At 35.2% G+C, this 20,945-nt stretch overlaps 3 protein-coding genes across 3 annotated transcripts; all 3 read right to left on the bottom strand.

The window, feature by feature from the left end:
• LOC102230632 (guanine nucleotide-binding protein subunit alpha-11-like) lies at positions 1-5,100 on the bottom strand. Its single transcript, XM_005798651.2, has 7 exons — positions 4,963-5,100; positions 3,841-4,025; positions 3,366-3,514; positions 3,123-3,251; positions 2,792-2,921; positions 2,536-2,689; positions 1-1,971 (listed from the first exon to the last, which is right to left on the bottom strand). The coding sequence occupies exons 1-7, from the start codon at positions 5,081-5,083 to the stop codon at positions 1,781-1,783; spliced, it is 1,059 nt and encodes a 352-aa protein (XP_005798708.1). The 5' UTR covers positions 5,084-5,100; the 3' UTR covers positions 1-1,780.
• A 924-nt stretch (positions 5,101-6,024) lies between these two features.
• On the bottom strand, positions 6,025-11,431 carry LOC102223026 (guanine nucleotide-binding protein subunit alpha-11-like). Its single transcript, XM_005798708.2, has 7 exons — positions 11,163-11,431; positions 9,366-9,550; positions 8,168-8,322; positions 7,196-7,324; positions 6,880-7,009; positions 6,622-6,775; positions 6,025-6,225 (listed from the first exon to the last, which is right to left on the bottom strand). Exons 1-7 carry the CDS (start codon positions 11,278-11,280, stop codon positions 6,038-6,040), a joined length of 1,059 nt encoding a protein of 352 aa, XP_005798765.1. The 5' UTR covers positions 11,281-11,431; the 3' UTR covers positions 6,025-6,037.
• A 372-nt stretch (positions 11,432-11,803) lies between these two features.
• LOC102222767 (guanine nucleotide-binding protein subunit alpha-11-like) lies at positions 11,804-19,441 on the bottom strand. The gene is made up of 7 exons (XM_005798707.2): positions 19,178-19,441; positions 17,913-18,097; positions 16,286-16,440; positions 15,402-15,530; positions 14,689-14,818; positions 14,429-14,582; positions 11,804-12,917 (listed from the first exon to the last, which is right to left on the bottom strand). Exons 1-7 carry the CDS (start codon positions 19,287-19,289, stop codon positions 12,727-12,729), a joined length of 1,056 nt encoding a protein of 351 aa, XP_005798764.1. The 5' UTR covers positions 19,290-19,441; the 3' UTR covers positions 11,804-12,726.
• Between the last annotated feature and the right edge of the window lie 1,504 nt (positions 19,442-20,945).

The raw sequence follows: 20,945 nt of genomic DNA, 5'->3' as shown, positions 1-20,945 counted from the left end.
TTCTGTGTTACACATGCTTTAAAAATCCAAACATCACAAATCCTTCACATATCCTTTAAAAAATGTAAATTAAAATAAATTGTATTTTTATATACATACAATGGAAAACAACCAGACACAGACGCACTTTAATTCAGGTCTTACAACACACGCATACACAACATGAAGCTTTATTATTTGTATTTTCAAAAGATAGTGGTGACTAACACATATAAAAGGATTTTTAAAATAAAACTCCCGTCATCACCGTTGATTAAAGGAGAGAGAAAAAAGACTATGTGCTTTAGCTGTCTGCTGGGGATACTTTTACTTTCTCCTTTTAAAGCTGTTAAGCAGGAAGTGTTGTATCATACTAAGTTGAACTTAGTCAAACTTGTCTGATAACATTGTTGTTGAAGAAGTTGCATAAAACGTCTGAGAAGAATGACCAGTTCTTATTGATTTGCATTTTGTAAACATAGGTGACCTAATATGCCCAAATGTGTTGTGTTCAGTTCTGCAAAACAAATAAGTTTTATAATCTCTTAGGAAGAAAAACATTATACCAAATGTACCCTTTTGCCAAAGTAATCTATTTTAATGTATTTTTCATGGATTATTTTCTGTAATGTCTTATCCAATACACTAACATAAATTTACTCGGTCATTCCAAAATAAGAGACCTCAATAAGCATACTAATCTTATGATAAGGTTTGGCATAAATGCGACTGTGGCAACTGCAAGTCATACAAAGAATACAAGAGGATGTCGTGGCCCGACTCCAACAGACACTCCACTCATCAAAGGTCACCCAGAACATGTCAGAGGAATTTGGATGAGACAAAAGTTTTGTAAATGGATAAAAACCAAACTGGAATTTGTCACATTGCAAACGTTTGGACATTTGGATCCGTGGTTTGAGAAAGGCCAGGATTAAGACTAGAAGAATAATAACCGTGTCAAGCATGGAGGTGGGTTGTTGTTGATGTGGGGCTCTTTTTTTTCTGTTTGTTAACTTTTTATGTCTTAGATTCCAGAAAATACCAGGCCACATTAAGAGCAATGACATTACTTCTGTTGACAAAATTCAGCTTGGATGTTTATTGAACTTTACAGTGCAAAATAACTGTGCAAATTTGGTGAGTTTCCACTTATTGGTTTGAAGTGAATCAACTAGGCCATCTAGTTGAATCACTAAAAAAAACTTGACTTGGAGTAAAACTCCAAATCAAGTTTTTTATTCTTTTACAACTTTGCGTAGCGTCAACATCTGACGAAAATAAGCTTTAGGTGGCCTAGTTGATTCACTTCAAACCAATAAGTGGAAACTCGCCAAATTTGCACTTTCTTTTTTGCAACATTTTAAAATTTTGCTCAAAATTTGCATGGCAGGTGGATGGAAACATGAATGTTAAACTTTTCAATTGAACTTCAGTCATCTTCTGAGGTATTATCAGTAAGTATTTTTGATTGCTTAGTCAATTTTTTTTGGTGCTATTTATGGTGATAATCTTTTAACCACATTAGGATAATGTATTGAGGTGACAAGGTTAAATATTTCTAATTATCACTGTATAACTTTCATGGAATTGTTTCATAATTTACTACTTTGACACATTGGTATTTTAATAAAATTATGTTATTCAATACATAGAAAAAAAACACCTTCACCTTTGATACTCATTTCTTTATGGTTAAAAAACCTGAGACTGGCAGTATTCTAATATTGAAACATTGCAACATGTATTTGTAATTGTTCTTTTGGGCTACAGAAAATAAAAGTCATCACTTGGTTTTCTCTCATACAATGCCAAATTTTTCAAGGTTATCTTGAAAGAGTGTGTCTTTGACAGCTTTGAAGACAACCCGAATATTCTCCGTGTCTGTGGCGCAGGTAAAGTGTGTATAGAGGGGTTTGGAATCCTTGCCGTGGAATTGGACGTACAGCTTCTCGATAAACCTTTGTGCTGAATTGGCATCGCCCTTCGGTCCTGTTGGAGTGAGAGTGGGCAAGATTAGTGGACAATCAAGGCATTCATAATTTACCTGTTTCTATAAATACATAGTTTATCATGCATCAAACTTTTTTGCGCATGAGCTATTTGAAATTAAAAATCTTTGGTGAAGGCTTTTTCATGGTCCTTTTGATGGCCTTCACCAAAAGCCGTCAAAAGTGAGTCTCCTTGAGGCTCAAAGCAAGATAATGATCCAACAGATATACCCAAACCACCAGAAATGGATAATCAGTGGTTTTGTTATGATTTTGGAGGAAGCTGAGTTTTACAGTTTAGTTTATGTTTCTCTTTATAGGGAAGTTATATAGTTCCTGTTGGACATTTTACCTCCATTAGAGGTACCACAAATTGTTGCTATCACTATGTGAAACATGCCTTTTGAAGCTTTTTTAGACTCCGAAATTATTTATTTATTTATTTAGTAGTGTTTGTAGAGTGATTGTGAAAAGTGATCAATTGTAGAACTGCAAATAATAACTGGGACTCATTTTCTCATTAAAATAAATAAATAAACAGTTGTAGCAGCATGACAAAATTTACCTGTATATTCTGGAAAGTAGGTTGCCAAATCTGACTTGGTGATTTTCTCTTCCAGAAGATCTTTTTTGTTCAGGAAAAGGATGGTGGAAGAGTTATGAAACCAATCAGACCTGCAGATTGTCTGAAACAGGGCGAGGCTCTCACGTAGTCGATTCTAAAACAGCAAATTGAAATAAACTTAACAAACACCAAGCCTCTCTTGGAGAACCCTTCTGAAACTGGAGAACAGAGTATCAGTTGCGCCAGCAGAACATACCTCGTTCTGGTTTTCATAAAGGACTTGATCGTATTCACTCAGAGCCGCCAGGAATATGACAGAAGTGACGTCTTCAAAACTATGGATCCATTTCTTCCTCTCTGAACGCTGGCCCCCTACATCCACCATCCTAGAGGCAGATGACATGCTGATCTGAACCTTTGCTTGCAATAGGTCTGACCAAAAAACTGACTTTTGCTTCTCTCTTTTTAAAAAATCCCCGAAATTCAATGCACATGCAAAAATGAAGTCCTAGAAGTTAGGGTTGAAGTGATAAAATCAACCTTTTTCAATGAATTTGTGATAGAGATGTAACAAAGCAGCTGCATACCTGAAGATGACCTTTGACATATCAAACATGTACTCTATAATGCCTGTCGTTGCTACGCGGACCCTCAAAATGTCCTGTACAGTGGGGATATATCCTGGGGCTGAAATTCTGTCCAAGTCACTCAGATAGCTAAAAGATTAGCAACAAAACATGCAGGTTTAAAACTGTGACATGCATTTAGCTGTAGTGTACAGAAACTATTGCTATTTATACCCATGTTCAAATTTTCAAAATAGATCTTACTATTTGGCAGAGTCTGATAGCTGGTACTCCCTCCTACGGTCATAGCACTCTTGTACGCCACGGTCATTCCACACTCGCTTAACGGCGTCCACCTGCCAGCCTGTGAAAACGTCCATATCCTCCACTTGGCTCAGTCTCTCCGCATCCCCCTGACGTGAAAAACATTCGGACAGCGTTTGCAACACATTTCGATCACCAATGTGTACTTGGTTTCATTTGTAGAGAGTTGGCGGACTGATTAAATGGTGGGATTGCAAGTGGAGAAATGTGTAACAATCAGTTTCCAGAGCAAACTTAGCAAAAGTCACCGGGCACACAAGATATCCCATTCATTCAAAATACAGATTTGCTATGACTAGAAGTTTGAGAGGGGTTACATTTGGCAGTGAATCAATAAAGAGACCATAGAAAGCACTACAAGTAATCAAAGAGATGTCAGAGTAGACTTATAAACAATTGAGTTTGAGCTTCTTACATTATTTTTGGAATCAGCATAGCCAATCTTTAGAGTCTTCATGGCATCAATCAGCGTCTGGATGGCTATGAAGATATTCTGGAAGATAAGGCGAGTGAATTGTTTTCTGTCATTTTCACTGTACCCATTGCCATGAATGATCCTCATTTGTTTGATAAAGGTGCTCTTCCCACTTTCACCAGTTCCTGCAACAACAAAAAAATAGACAATTAAATCATGAACATGTTCGAAAAGTTTGTTGACAGGCATTAATTGACTATTTAAATATAAAATAAGTCTTCCTTGTAATCTTGTGTTTGACTCAGGTTTTTTTTTTTGCAAAAAAGGAGGAATGTGGAAAAAGAAAAGCTTTTAATGTGTTTTAATATAAAAATGTCCTTTAGTTTTCTTTATAGTGTATTATTTAGTTGGGCATTATTGTTCTGATTTGTGTAGCTTGTCTTGAGACATCTGGTTTCAGTGAAACTTCCTGGTATAAAAAAAACACTCAAACACAAAATTACAATGACCTATGTTGCAAAAGTAAAATCTATTGTATAAAACATTGTTAAATACTTTTGTTTAATGTATTATTTTCCAATTCATGATCAGACACTGCAATTTATTGACAACCTGAACATTTATTGAATGATTCAAGACATTTAATATGCATTCTGAAAGCATACAATATATTACACAAGAAAATAAGCACAGGTGATTTTTGTACACCTACTACAAAACAACTGACCAGAGATACTATAGACCAGGGAACAAATATATAACTAGCATAAAGCTAATTTGTTGGGCATTAATAAAACTTTTATTGTAAAAGAAACCACAAACCGAACACGAAAGCATTCTTACTTTACTCGAGGTTTAAAGAACCAAATCTTTTTTTTCATTCAAAATATTTCCTACTAATATGTAAAACACATTCTTTTGTTTGAGACTAAAGTTTAAACTCTGTTTAAAAGCTACGTGATATATATATATATATATATATATATATATATATATATATATATATATATATATATACATATATATATATATATATATTTCTCTAATGTGAGAGGTGTCAAGAAGACAAACGACTTCTTAAGCATAATCAGTTAGAGAGTCCATAAATTTCTCAGTTCTCACCTAAAAGCAGCAACTTCAGTTCCCGTTTAAGGTTTAGTTTATCCCGTTTAAGTTGTTTCTCTATTTCTCTGGATATCCTCCGGCCCTCTTCTTCTTCGGGAGACAAGCAGCACTCGTCCATTGTTCTCCAAGTTTAGCAGCTTCTGCTTGACAGAGTGTACCGCAGCTGACTGAGATAAATGTGTTCTGATGTTGTCAGACGTGTCAGGGAAATCTTTTCCCTGAAACCAGCACATTGTTGGTGAGTTTCTGCTGCCATTCTTCCTCATCAAGGATCCAGTTCAGGTACATTTTACATTCCTGCTTCTCAAGAGGCGTGTAGCAGCTGAAAGGGTTTGTCATGTGGATCTGCTTTCACATTCATACTTTAATCAACAGCTCTTTTTTTTCAATACAAAAGAACAAGGTGGAGAAAAGAATAAAGTGTAGGTGATTATTCTAAATGAAGTAGGTTTACACTGCTTTTACAAAGAAAATGAAAATAAAGTCAAATAAAAATCAAGGCTTTTAATTATGTACAATTTAAAGTGACAACACACATTTTAATTCAAATTGTGCAACAAAGGACACGTTAAGTTTTGCCACAAACACAATTTGGAGACAGTGGGAACAAAAAGATAAAGATTTTTACCGTAAAACATTGTGTCATTATCATTGTGAAATTAAAATGAAGATAAATTCATGTCTTTTGCTTATGGTGTCATTCTTACAAAGCTGCAGGGCAGGATTTGTGGCATTCTTCATTCAAAGGACTTTGCAAGACAGACGTCATCTGATTCAAGTGAATTAAAGTGTGTCATGCTATAAAACGCCCATAATTTCCAAGTGGGCATAATAAATAAATGTCAATGCTGTACATATATTACCTCTTGCCATAATATATTTGACACTGGACAACCTTAAATATGTAGCTGTTACAATAAAACATCATTTAAAGCCAGCGTAGATTGCCTCGCTGCCTCAACTGTTTCTGTTTTATACAAACTAAAATGAAAACCATTACAATAACCAAATATTCAGTACTGTTGTTGGAACCTGTGGTTACCACCACATAAAAAGAATCTCTGCTTCATTATTAAAGGTTTAAAAATTCCATGTTATCCATAAAGATTGTATCTTTGACTGATTTGAAGACAACCTTGATGTTTTCTGTGTCTGTGGCACAGGTGAAGTGTGTGTAGAGGGGTTTATGACGACCTTTGTGGAGGTTTTTGTACATCTTCTCAATAAACGTTTTTGCAGATTCAGCATCATGGGAAGGCCCTATGACAGAGAAAGAGCATGACTTAAACAGCGCTGTTTGTTGAATCGATTTCCATCAAATCTACAACAAATGATCTGAAGAAATATCAGAAAATGATGTAAATACAGGTGCATTCACTGCTTAGATGGTATAAATCCTATGTCTTTGTGTATAACAAATTTTTTAGACAGAGCAAAATTTGCCAGTGAAATTCTGTTGCATGTCACAAAATAAAAATGCACAGCATGCAAAAATGTAAATGTAAATACAGCACCAAAACTGAGGCTCAGAGAGACGCAAACTTGAAATCAACAAGTCATGATAGGCGGATGGAATTGAGGGAATGTTTGACCTTTTGTATAATGCATACTGAAGAGTCAGGTTTTACAGTCAGAATAGAAATAGGTATAATTTACCTTTGTATTCTGGGAAGTATGTTGCCAAATCAGATGTTCTGATTTTGTCTTCCAGCAAGTCTGTTTTATTCAAGAAGAGGATGGTGGACGACTCCTGAAACCACGTGGATGAGACGATTGTCTTGAACAGGGCGAGGCTCTCCTTCAACCGGTTCTAGAGAGCAAACAGGAAGAGCCGTGCCTAATCTTAATATTTAACTGTTTTGAAGCTGCAGAACAAATAATCTGTACTCAGGACTCTGCAGGATTAAAACATACATCTGTCTGACTCTCGTACAGGACTTGATCGTATTCGTTGAGGGCTGCCAGGAATATGATGGAGGTGACATTTTCAAAGCAGTGGATCCATTTCTTCCTTTGGGAGCGCTGGCCACCCACATCCACCATCCTACATGAACAGCAAAAAATTTTTTAGTCACTCATTTTATTGATTTCCTTCAAAAAGTTAAATAAAAAAAAAGATTGTAATCACCAGAGAAGACATTTTTTTCCCATATTAAAAAAAGTGTGTTTACGGATAAATTCTCTGTTAACAGTTTGGCCTCCAGCTAATCAAAACAATATAAAATCATACCTGAAGACAGCTTGTTTCATGTCAAATAGGTACTCTATGATCCCCGAGGTGGGAACCCTGACCCTTAAGATGTCCTGCAGAGTGGGAACGTATTCTCTGGCTGTGATTCTGTCCATATCACTCAGATAACTAAAAAGAAAAATATATATACATATTCTATTGATACCAGCTAAATCATTGTTTGCAAAAGGCTTTTTACACAGAATATTATAACATAGTTTTATTTACAAATGTTGACAATTATTGAGTCTGTAGGTAATATATTTCATTAAATTGAAATAAGTGATGTGATTGAATAAGTGTTCACAGTAACACTTTATTTGATGGGGTGTGATTAAGATTGGCATAACACTGTCATAAACATGAAGGAGTCTTTATGAATGTTTGTGATTGTTGTCATGAAGTGTCATTCGGTAAGTTTTATGCACGTAAAGTGTTACTGTCTTCACTTCTTTTTCACTCGTTTTCAAGCAGAAAAGTAGTGATAAGCAGATAATTATGTTCTTGTTTATGTAAGCTCATGTCATTTCTCTGTCCCAATGATTACTTGTTCTTTTGATTTTTAAAACCTGTTATAAATAAATAAAATAAATAATGCAATCTTAATTATAATAAACTGTAGCCAGAAAATTCACACTAATATAGTCTTTAATTTCACAGGAGTCACAGACCAAACCATTCATCCTCTTATTTGTTGGGTTTTTTTGTTTCATCACTTTGAAGTTCTTCCCAATTTGTATAATTATATCTTATTTGTGTTTCTGTATGGTTATTTGCACCAGCCTGGGGTGGAAAAATATAATTATTGATGTACAGTTGTGCACAAGAGATGACAAAAAAGCTATCTTGAATTTTAAATCAACCAAACAATAGGAAACAGAAGGTCAGATTATTTTGTGATATTGAAAAACAGGACAGCAACTTTGTAACACTGAAATCTGACATGAAAATGGGAGGAAAAAAAAGGTTTACTATTTGGCAGAGTCTGACAGCTGGAACTCTCTCCTCCTGTCGTAACACTGCTGTACTCCGTGGTCACTCCACACTCGCTTAATGGCGTCCACCTGCCAGGGCTCCAGTGTTTTCACCTGAATTTCGTCCACTTCTTTCAGTTTTTCAGCATAGCGCTAAAGCAAAAGACAACAAAAACAAAACATACACAAGAGAGTAAACTAAAAAAGAACTTTTAAATAATGTTAAATGTAAAGTTTATGCTGGCTAGTAGATGGATAGTGTATCATTAGAGGAATCGTGTCTAGAAATAAACAGACCCATTTCCTCAGGTTACATAGAGGCAATATATGTTCAGAATCTTCTAAGGGAGTCTCCATGAAGTTATACTTGGTAAAAAGTTTTCAATGCAGGCCACAGAAAAATTTCCTGCTACCGTAAGCTTGTCATAAAAGCAAATAGATCTTTGGAGTGGTGGACGCGAATGAGCCAGTCAGATTTTCATCAGCTACTTTACCTGACTTTAAAACAACAGAAGCTAAAAATAATCATGTTAGTGGCGTGCATTGACAGTGGGAATTAACTGTCTACATTTCATATAACATTGATGAGCATGGGGGTATTTTGTTCTGCCACACAATGATTTTGAATTCTGATGTTTGAACCTGTTTGTTGTATCAATCAACGCCGAACCATCTGTCCTGTCCTGCTATGCTAAGAACAAAGTAAACTTTTGGATTGTGTGTCAGTTGGGCAGAAGTGTTTGTGTGCCCTTAGCATCTAAAAGACATTTGTTCGACTAAAGTAACTTAGTATTACAGACGGTTTTTGACTGTGCAACAGTTTTAAGAACAAGACAAGAAAACAAATGGGAACTCCCAGATGCACTGGCAGGATGGAAATAAGAGGATCAAAACTGACCACAAATTGACATCATTTAGGTTCCCACTGATAGCATTCATGTTTATTTATAAATGTATAGATTATTTTCTTTCTCATATATATATATGTATTTTTGAACAGTCTAAACTGTGGACAAGGCAACAAGCTGGCTATACGAAGGCAAATGCTACCAAGAGACCACAGTTCTTGGTAGCTAATATGTCTGTGATAAAAATGCACATATTTTGATGCAATTATATGCTTTTCAACAAGAATTTCAGAATATTGTTCTTGTTTGTTTTACTAACGACACACAAAAAAGTACACAGGTCCTTACAATATTCTGTTCATCAAGATAGTCGATCTTCAGAGTCCCCATGGCCTCAATCAGTGCCTGGATGGCTGTGATGATATTCTGACACACCAGCTTGGTAAAACCTTTTCTGTCTGATTCACTGTATCCGTTGCCATGGATGATCCTCATCTGCTTGATGAAGGTGCTCTTCCCACTTTCACCAGTTCCTAATTAATTATAATAATAGGATAAAGCATGAAATGCAGAGTAAACACAATAAAAAATCAGATTGAAAAATATAAACATGCAACAAATGTGCTTAAAATTGTACCATGTAATGTAAAGAGGAGTTTCCATTTTAAATATCAAATAGGGATTGACTTTTTTGCAGTAGTACATGGGAAAAATATCTTCCAGTATTGTAATCAGCCTCTTGTCACAGTTGCTGGCCAGTTTTGTGCATGTTTGGTATTTTGACCTTTTATACTTGGTGATGAGCTTCAAATGTTTAAGGTTGGAAGGCCTCCTTGCCATCATACTAATCTCTAACTTCCTGCACACATTTTCTTCAGATTTAGGTCAGGATTCTGGTTGGGTCTCTCCAAAATGTTAATAACACTGTTATGTTGCGTTCTATATTGCAAACACCGAGGTTTTGATTTTAAATTTACAAAATCCAGCAAGTGTTGAAATACAAGTGGAAGTTTTGGAAAACTGTTTGACCTGTTTTATAAATCATACACAATTTGCTGTTTCCTGTCCGTACGTTAATATGCCGCCAACTTTATTATCTATTGTCTACATTTCAGATTTAGGAATGAGACAGTTAAGTCTTTTGTTCACGTCATTTAGACAGCGTGAGAGCAAGATGCTGGCACCGACATGTTTCGGTGGGGGAGGAAGCGTTCTGCGGGACATCCTGTGTTAGTTTCTCACCACATTTATGGCTCTGCATGTAGGTCCAAGTGATAAGCTTCGGCTTTTCCTACACCAGATTTTGACAAAGTGCAAATTAATTGCCATGCCAACAGATCCTGCCAGCTGCTTTGCGGATCACTACATCTCCTCCAGAATTATTGTTGATCTCTTGGCATTTTGTCTCTTTTTTCCAGGCCTGTCAGTTTAGGCAAGCAGCAACGTCAAGTTTATACAACAGCTTCATGTTACTCTCTTCTGTTTGTGAATGATGGAATTAAATGTGGTCTGAGAAACATTGGCATATTGTTTTAAAAGCTAACCCTGTCTTCATTTTTTCTACAACTATATTCCTGACTTGTCTGCCACAATTCTTGTTCTGCATGATGGGTTTTTTCTTACTAATGTAAAATAAAGGTCTTCACATAATAACTGGATTTATATTGACATTAAAGTACTCAGATGTGGAGTCTGTTGACTAACAAGTGATTAAATGAAACAAAACCATGTCTAGGTTGTCAAAAGAAATTGTATAAAAACAATAACATACTGTATATATATTTGTGTGTCAATATTTTGTTAGCTTTCAAAAATTTTTGATTGGGTTATAACATGAAATACAATAAAATGTGCTCACATTTATATATGGCACAAAATGTGTAAAAGTGTGAGGGTTTTGAATATGTTTTTCAATGCGGTGTCCATCAGCTGCTCTTTGCTTAAGAGAGTCAGTTTCTAAAACTTGCATCTTGGCTACAATTATGCAGAAGAAACTAGGAAGGATGGATCCTGAGGAAAGAGGAAAAGAAACTAAAACAGCTGAATACCAGTTCCGCCAATAAAAACCCAGAGACCTAGAAACTCACCTTCAGCACATGGAGTTGTCAAAGAGGGAGCGTACAAAAGGTATTTCAGAAATCTTACCTAAAAGCAGCAGCTTCAACTCCTTATTATTGCTTTTCTCTTTTCTTAGTTGTCTATCTATTTCTCTGGATATTCTCTGGTTTTCCTTTTCCTCAGGAGACCCATAGCAACAGTCCATTGTTGTCCAAATTCACTGGCTGCTTTTCAGATACGCTGCTACTGCTGACTGGAATGGGTGAAATCTGTTTGCTATAGAGTTTTTCATGCCTGCCAGGTAAACCTGTATGTCTCAAGACAGAAGGATTGTCGACGTGTTAGTCATTCTTCCTCTGCCGATAAACTTTACATACCTGCTGCGCAGGAGGCAGGCTCTGAATGAAGAGCTTTGACGTCATATAAAACTGCCCGGTGCTCTTAGGTGGAGTTGTTCTCTGAACAATATCTTGACATAGAATGTGTATTTTTTATTATTATTTTTATTTTATTTTTATTTTTTTAAATAAACAATAGTTTTCAGATGGTCTTCTTTGTGTGAGACAGCTTTATAACTTGTCTTTGGCCAAAAGTCAACACAGCTGGAAAGATACTACAGTATTTTAAAGATTTGGGCGCACCCTGGAGTGATTCAGACTGTGCTTAAGGCCAACTAAGACATGTTGTTCAAGTTCTTTTCTTTTGTCAAAGCGCCTTTGTTGTACTTTCCTGGGAGGGTTTTCCAAAACTGCAAAATCACAAGTTAAGATTTGTCCGTTAATGACTGAGAAGGGAATATACTTTTTATTGTACTAACAGACATTCTCTTTTTTTATTATATTCTACATAAAAAACATTTTATATGTTTTATTAAACAATCTCATTTCATATCAGACACAAACTAATAATTTAAATCTAAACCTGGTGAAGATATAAAGAAAAACAAAGCTATGATAAACTGCATGCAGTCTTGTCATTGTGAGTAACTGCTTTCATATTTACACTTTAATGGACAGAAAAAAAATAACAGGCAAACAAAAGACAAAATCTATATTTCTTCCAAGTGTAGCAGCTAGAACAGCTTCTGAACAGTATTTTACAAGAATTATGTCAAAACATAAATAGCATTTTTTGAAATGTACAATCTAAAGTGTCAATAAGCAGATACACTTTAGCACAATTTAAAACATGTAATGAAGATAATGGGAGCAAAACTATTTACTTTACTCAACACATTAACATTAGCATTAGTATAATCTAATGCTTGCAGAGCTATTTTTAATTTCCGCCTCTCAAAGCTGTAAGCCAGGACATGTGGCATTCTTCCTCAATAAAATATTCATTGAAATTTCTGGAATATGTAATCATCCCCAGGATGTTATGATCCAAATAACCAACAACCTCTTTCATTCTGGGGCTTAAAAAAGGCAGCAGTTCATGGAAAATTGGTTTTGACTGGTTTGAAAACAGCATGGATGTTCTCTGTGAAGCATTATAACTTGGTTCTGGTTTATCCATCCATCCATTTCCTAACACCCTTGTCCTTAGAGGGGTCAGGATGGGCACTGGTGTCTATCTCCAGCTAACGTTCCGGGCGAGAGGCTGGGTACAACCTGGACAGGTCGCCAGTCTGTCGCAGAGCGGTTCTGGTTTACAAAACTCCCAAATGATTTAAATGTTCTTCTAAGATTGTGTCTTCCACTGATTTGAAGACAAACCGGATGTTTTCAGTGTCTGTGGCACAGGTGAAGTGTGTGTAGAGGGGTTTATCCTGCGCTTTGTGAAGCTTGATGTACATCTGATGGATGAAGTGTTTTGCCGATTCAGCATCATATTGAGGCCCTGTGAGAACGAGAGCGGTCAGAATCAGCACGAATAACGTATCACTTACAAATCATGAAGCCAACACAGAATGCCAAATTATATTGTGTATTCAACATGTGATTGTCAGTGTTTCCCTCACAGGTGTTTAAAGAGATCATTATTTTTGTTAAATGAACTATGAAGTTACCTTCATCTATCATCATTGGTGAAGTAATGTTTTCTTTCACTTTAAGTCATTCAGCACACATATGTTTTCTGTATTACATTATGTGCATTTAATTATTTTACTTTATCAATTTTTTTAACATAAGTTGGCAGTAAGACTTTGTGCCTTAAAGGATTTTCTGTACAAATCAATGTAAAATCAATAAATGTGTTGGGGTTTTTGTTGTTTTTTTTTTTACTTAATTTAACAAAAACCGAATGAATGAAAAAATTGCAAAAGTCAAATAAATGATGTAGGTTATGTGAACAAGGATGTCTAATTTCTGTCTGAAGTGCATCAATTTCATTCATTTTAGCTCAATTCACCGTATTCATTCAAATATGCAAAATCCTAATTTCACAGGTTCTAATTCAATCTTAGTTATAAAGAACTGCAGTCGAGTATTGTCTATTACACCCAATCATAATAAGCTTTCAATCTTTGGAAACCACGTCAATTGCAACAGGTGACTGAGGACATGCATGGAATGTTGTCAGGACCTTAATGCTGCAAGGCAACATGGATACCAAATGAGCCACCAAGTACTCCTTAAAACCACACACAAAACTTGCATTGTTTTTATGTTAAAAGAAAAAAAACAAAGTTTATTCATTAATTCATTCAAGCTACAAAGTGGGAGGCGGCAGAGGAAATAAGACGTCTGTCCGCTGTCACATTTCTTGTTTGTGCATGCCGTAATGCTAATTCTGACTCTGACTGAGGAATTACCTGGTGCAGTGTGTGTTCTTTCTTTTTACATACAAAAAAATAAATAAATCAATTGTATTTGTAAAATCCAAAACATAACCAAAAGGTGTTTGTTGGAAAGTAAGAAATCCCTGTTATAATCTCACTGCTTCCTGTGTCGACTGGGATCTTGGAGAATTAAAATCGCACTGAGATGGTGAACAGATGCATCAGTAATGACATTAATATTTTATACATTTTCATAATGTTGAGACTGACTGTAAAGTAAGATATATGTTTGTTCTGTGGTAGTTTGATTTATTTATACGTCACAAGATAATGACACTAGTAAAGAAAAACTGATATCTATGAATTTATTTAGCAAAAATATCATGAAATAATAATATTATAATAATGTTATGTTATGTTTGATTCATTTGTAATCAACCAGAATAGTTATTAGTTATTTATTAATCCATGCTTCATCCCCTGATGTTTTTGTAAAAAATAATAACATTACTATTTATTTGTATTGTATTATTTGTTGGACTTGTAGTTTTAATTTGCCTGAAATTCAAAGGAACAGATAAAAACACAGATCTGCACTGTAGCAATGTAGAGCGATTCCATAATTTACCTTTGTACTTTGGGAAGTAAGTTGCCAAATGTGATGTTTTGATTTTCTCCTGCAGCAGGTCTGTTTTGTTCAAAAAGAGGATAGTGGAGGACTTCTTAAACCAATTGGATGAAATGAGAGTCTTGAACAGGGCGAGGCTCTCTCTCAGTCGGTTCTAAAAAAGGCAGATAGGTAAAATTACAACTAAATTTAAAAGCAAAGCCATTTTAAGCTGCAAAACCATAGAAAAAGGATAGAGACAACATTGGATCAGAACATACATCTGTCTGACTTTCGTACAGGACTTGATCGTATTCGTTGAGGGCTGCCAGGAAAATGATGGAGGTGACATTTTCAAAGCAGTGGATCCATTTCTTCCTTTGTGAACGCTGGCCACCCACATCCACCATCCTGAAAACAAAGAAATGTTGCTTTGAAATATATTCACTTCATATCTTGCATAGTTTTATTTCAGAAGATAAAACTGTTTTTCCAGTACTAAAAGAACAGTTTTATCTTCTTAAATATATATATATATATATATATATATATATATATATATATATACAGTACAGACCAAAAGTTTGGACACATCTTCTAATTCAATGGGTTTTCTTTATTTTCATGACTATTTATAAGGCAAGAAATCCCACTTATTAACCTGACAGGGCTCACCTATGAAGTGAAAACCATTTCAGGTGACGACCTCTTGAAGTGCATCAAGAAAATGCAGAGTGTGTGCAAAGCAGTAATCACAGCAAAAGGTTGCTACTTTGAAGAAACTAGAATATAAGGGGTATTTTCAGTTGTTTTACACTTTTTTGTTTAGTGCATATTTCCATATGTGTTATTCATAGTTGTGATGCCTTCAGTGTGAATCTACAATGTCAATAGTCATGAAAATAAAGGAAACTCATTGAATTAAAAGGTGTGTCCAAACTTTTGGTCTGTACTGTATATATAAACCTTTACAGGTAGTTAAGGTGGATCATACCTGAATATGACTGGTTTCATGGGAAACGGGTATTCTATAATGCCCGAGGTGTGAACCTTGACCCTCAAGATGTCCTGCAGAGTGGGAACATAATCTGGGGCCGTGATTCTGTCTATGTCACTCAGATAACTAAAAAGTAAGAAAAAAAAAACATCTGGTAAAATTTGCTGATATGACAATCTAGAGCAGAATGTTTTTCAAGCTAATTTATAAAGGACACTTGGTGAAACCATTTATGTACACTTGATATAAAGACAGTCTTTATTCTAACTTTCTTCAATATGTCTTATCATTAGTTTTCTACCATTTCAGATGTTGCATCAATTCAATTCAAATCCATTTATTCACAGTGCCAATTCACAACAAATATAATCTCAAGGCACTTTACAAAAAGAAAAAAGTCACTCATACAGGCAGAATCAAAGTTCAAGATCAGTGTTTTATTCACTCTGGGATGAGCATATATCAAGAGGGGACTGCTTCCTAAACTGAGTCACTCATATTGAGAATGTATGTGGCGATGGTGGAAATAAATTTCCAGTGGAGCATGACTCAGTGTGAGCCGTCTGACATTTCTGCCAATGGAGATTTGAGAAGATAAAGAAAACACACACACACATACACAGTGACGCACGCACGGAAAAAAAACTCAAACTCACTCATACACACTATGTTTATTCGTGTTATCAACTAATCAATCTTCAAAGACTTATTTTGTCACACAAAGAATTAGGGTGTTTGAGCTGTCACTTTAAAATACACTTGTAGGTGTATTTTTAACAACCCTACTGTAAAATTAAATATATATGCACGCAACAAAAATTACACAGAATCAATCCTATCTCATAAATGCTAAAGAGTACTGTAAGAATGAAAAAGCTCACTATTTAGCGGAGTCTGACAACTGGAACTCCCTCCTCCGGTCATAACACTCTTGCACCCCGAGGTCGCTCCATACTCGCTTAATTGCATCCACCTGCCAGGAATCTAACCTATACACCTCGGTTGATTCCACTGGGCTCAGTTTGTCTGCATAGCTCTGAAACAAACAAGCAAAAAGACATCCAGAATGGAGTCAATCGAAACCAATTTTTTAGATTAAACCTTCAAAATCCACTGAAAAAATTTTATCAACATGTTCAACTGAGCCTCCCTCTTAAGCAGAGTGATGAATAGGTTAACAGATTAATTGTAAAATGGTAATTCTATATATTGCACAAGCCAGTTCATCAACTGACGCTGATGGTTCTTTTTAATTTTTCAACTTCAGTATTTTCCTTGCAAATTTGTAAGATCAAAAAAAAAAGATTAAATATTGGGTCCAAAACTTTAAATGATAAATATCTCCGCCCAGATCATCACCATACGGGAAGAGAAAGAGGTTACTGAGAAATAAAATGTGGATCTGAATAACTTTTAACTGACTTGTACAAAAAGGTGATAAGCAGACTGTAATGCACTGAAAACCATTAAAGTTGGTGGAAAAATTCTGGAGAACCTTTTCCAGGCTTGATATATATATATATATATATATATATATATCTGCTAGGATCTGGGATCTGCTAGGGGGGCAGAATCAGTACTAGAAATGTCAGCAGACTGATGATGCAGGCATCATTTTTCAAAAGCTTTAGACTTTATAAATTATATCACTTTACACAACATTTTAAACAAGGCCAAAAACATACATTTGCTCAATAATATATCCCCACAAGATAGCAGATAATGACACAATATGAGTGTGACTGCCTGACTGCATGCCAAGCACAGAGAAGAACATCTTTTAAAAAGGGGAATTCTCACAATCTATGTTTAAAGTCAAGAATTGACCTGAAATCTCTCCATGACAGTAAAATATTATGTAAAAGAATGCACTGGAGTCCATTAAACAGTTGAACTAATTCCCTTTTCCCTCTGGGCACATTTAACGATAATTTGGAATTTGTCCAAGTATCAGCAATGCACGGTTTGAATTAATGTAAATTACTTAACAAAGCTTTTACAATAACAAACAATGTAAATTTTCTCATAAAGATCCTACAAGGTTTGGAATTGGGGTGAACAAATGGAAAAAAATAAGATTAAGCAAGTTGACTAAAGGATAATCATTGTCTGTCTATTTTGTTGTGATGCTGACAGAAGCTAATGTTAACTTTTTGATAAAAAAGAAAGGTAATTTTTGTTTCAGTCAAATTGTTTCACCTCTGCCAATTATTTGGAAATAATATAAAAGGAAGATGTGAAATGGATTTTCTCAGGAAAGATAAATATGGATGTAGTGATAGACTGCATCATCATTGAAGAAGGTAAATTATGAAACAGTAACACAACCATTCGCAAGTAATCTCGTAAGGAGATGGCATCTTATCAGTGATGGAAAACGTTCAGACAATGTGTAACAAATTGTTACATTTATTTTTTCCTGAGTCACTTTTTCTGTCATTTTCTCTTGTTCTTTGTCCAACAAAAGATCCTAAAACATCAGAAGGCACATTATGAAAAGTCTCTTACGATATTTTCGTCATCAACAAAGTCTATATTCAGAGTCCCCATGGCCTCAATTAGAGCCTGGATGGCTGTGATGATATTCTGACACACCAGCTTGGTAAAACCTTTCCTTTCAGATTCATTGTATCCACTGCCATGGATGATCCTCATCTGTTTGACAAAGGTGCTCTTCCCGCTTTCACCAGTGCCTAGGAAAATGTCCAAAGTATTAAGAGCAAAGCAAAGAATGAAATGTATGACAAAATAAATGACATCAATACATCACTACTGGACTTAATTTAGGAAAAAAGCAACAATATTTTATCATATTTTCGACGTATCTAAAGTAAAGATGGATGGTTTTGTCTCAAGCAAAAACTGCAGGTGTAGAATGTACAAAAAGACTGAAATCCTGCCTGTTTTTTTCTTTTCAAAATTGCTCAACTCAGTCAGATTAAATGGAAACAATTTTCAACCCTCACCAAAGATTCTCGATTGGATTTAGAAGTAGGTTTTTATTGAGTTATTTTAATGTGTGTCAGTGGTTGTTACGTCAGAGACTTTTGCAGCCCCTACCATTTTTTTCTTCCCAGATTCTATTTGGCAAAATCCATCTTACCATCAAGAAGGAAGTCAAGTGAAATGAAGTTGCAGCCTAAGTGGAGCAGAGTTGTTTTGGAAGGGAAAGGGAGGGCACTATCAGACAGGTGGTCATATTGTTTTGCCTAATCTGTATATGATTTGATATCACAATCCAAATGCAAACAGCAAATTTCTATCTTCCTTATCTTTAGAAAATATGCAAACAATATCTGTTCAGTAATATCAATAATATCAGCAGATGTTGACACTAAAACTAGAATAATAAAAAAAAGATTCCAAATTCAGGCACCAGGAGGCAGATTCATTTCTCAAAGACAAAAACTTATGATAAAATGCACCACAGGAAACTCCCAAACCAGAAACCATTGATGAGTCTAAACTTGATGCTCTGACAGCTGACTAAAACACACACAAATGTGGGGGTGTGCGCGGGCGTGGGGATGTGTGTGCGTGTGGGGGTGTGTGTGAAGAGGTTTTTAACAGATAAACAAGGATCTAGGTAGATATAGCAATTGAGAGTTGAAAAGTTGGCAACTTATGTTATGATTAAATTAAAAAAATGCATAAACATTAACAGAATGTATCCGATTAACAGTAAAAACAGTGTCCGATTCAATAATGTGAGCTTAAAGCCAGGCCATGGCAAAATGTCTGAAAACTGGTAGAGATTATTTTTAAAATCTTACCTAAAAGCAGCAGCTTCACCTCCTTTTTCAGTTCTTTTTTGTCCCTTTTAAGCTCTTTTTCTATTTCTCTGCTCATGCGTTCCTCCGGAGACAACTTGCAGCACTTCAACATTGTTGACCAAGTTGGTCAAGTGCGGTTTGTCAAACTGTGAAGGAGGTGAAAAGTGAACTGAATGCATATTGATGTTTCTTCATACCTGCCAAGCAAGAAACATCTCAGAACAGGCTGACTGTCACAAGTCACTTTTCCAGTTTTGCTACATTTAGCATGCCATGCAGGTGGCGGACTGTGACTGAAAGGAAAGGCTGTAACTGCTAACTGTCTATTTTTTTCAACCCGCGTTTAGAAAAATCTGTAGGCAAGCAGAACTACTGGGATAGAGAATGCTTCTTTAACAAAGAGGTGTTGAAGAAGATAAAGAAAACACAGCCAAGCATAGTAATTATTAATAATTATTCACTTTCATTAAGAGCATGACAGGAAAGGCACACCTAGAATGACTTGTTCTGTGTATGATGTCAACCCATTGACATGGGCTCTACTGTAAATGTAGGTCTTTGTCATTTCAGCCTAGTTAAATGTAACCTGATGAATTTTAAAAAGTAAAAAATGGTCCAGAGTTCAAAGAAGTATAATGACAATGACATTTTGCCAATAAAAATAGTCGAAATGAACCAAATACTAAACTCTAATTTAGTTGGTATAGTTTTCAGAACTCTCCAGAAGCCATTCTTCTGAATGATGAGTAATTGAATTTGTAACATGACTTCAAGGAAGCTAATTTCAAATCCCTACTTTCCAAACATTTTTTTTTTAAGTGAACGGTTTTTGCTGTTTTACATCAGAGTCGGAAAATCTCACATTAAATCTCACCAAGAAAATATACACTGATATTCACTAATAGACGTGAACTCTTACATTTTTGATTGTTACATACTATTTATTTGCAAAATTAAATAATAGAAACTTGTTGAAATGAAATAATGTAAAGCTGCTATTATACTATCACCATGGAGTCACTAAAATGTTAGTAGAGTTTGTTTAGGTATGCATAATGTTCAAAAGTATAACATTCTTTTTTTTTTCTGTTCTTTGTACAATTTAATGAGTTATGACAGCAAACATAGTCATTTTTATTTATTCCATAAACAACTTTTCCTCATTAAAATAAATGTGTCCTCATCCTATAACTCATTATGAAGGAAATGGTAGAATTCACACTTACAGTTCAACATAGTGAAGATAAATTAGAACAAAGAGTGTTGGTGACAATTTGCAGCAACACTAGAATGGAAAGAGAGAATCGGGACAAGAGCTGATAGGCAGTAAACAGACACAGGTATTTCTATTACAACATAATATTGATTAAAACAGATGTAAGTCATTCTGTAGAACCTATAATCAAATAAAACAGCCACATTTCACCGTAATTGCTTACTATTAAGGATGGATGAGTCTTTGACATTCATTTGAATTGCTTCACGTTGTTACAATATTTCATATATTACAAATTACATGAGTTATTACCAAACTTACCTTCTGCAAAAGGATTCATCTGGTCAGTCAAAGAACACGAGGCCCATAGCAACCCAAGTTTATTTATCACCAAGCATTGGTTGTCAACGATAGTGGTTGTACTTATTTAACAAGCAAACATTTTCCAAACCCTGCTGACTCTGACAGAGTGTCTTAGAAATAGCAAAATAAATAAATAAATAAACTTAATTGCTAGCCTATTAAATTTTGGTTCAGGATTTGAGCCGACAG

Source organism: Xiphophorus maculatus, chromosome 8 (genome assembly GCF_002775205.1).
Source record: "Xiphophorus maculatus strain JP 163 A chromosome 8, X_maculatus-5.0-male, whole genome shotgun sequence".
In the NCBI taxonomy this organism is placed as follows: Eukaryota; Metazoa; Chordata; class Actinopteri; order Cyprinodontiformes; family Poeciliidae; genus Xiphophorus; species Xiphophorus maculatus.
This window is presented reverse-complemented; position numbering and strand designations above follow the sequence as displayed.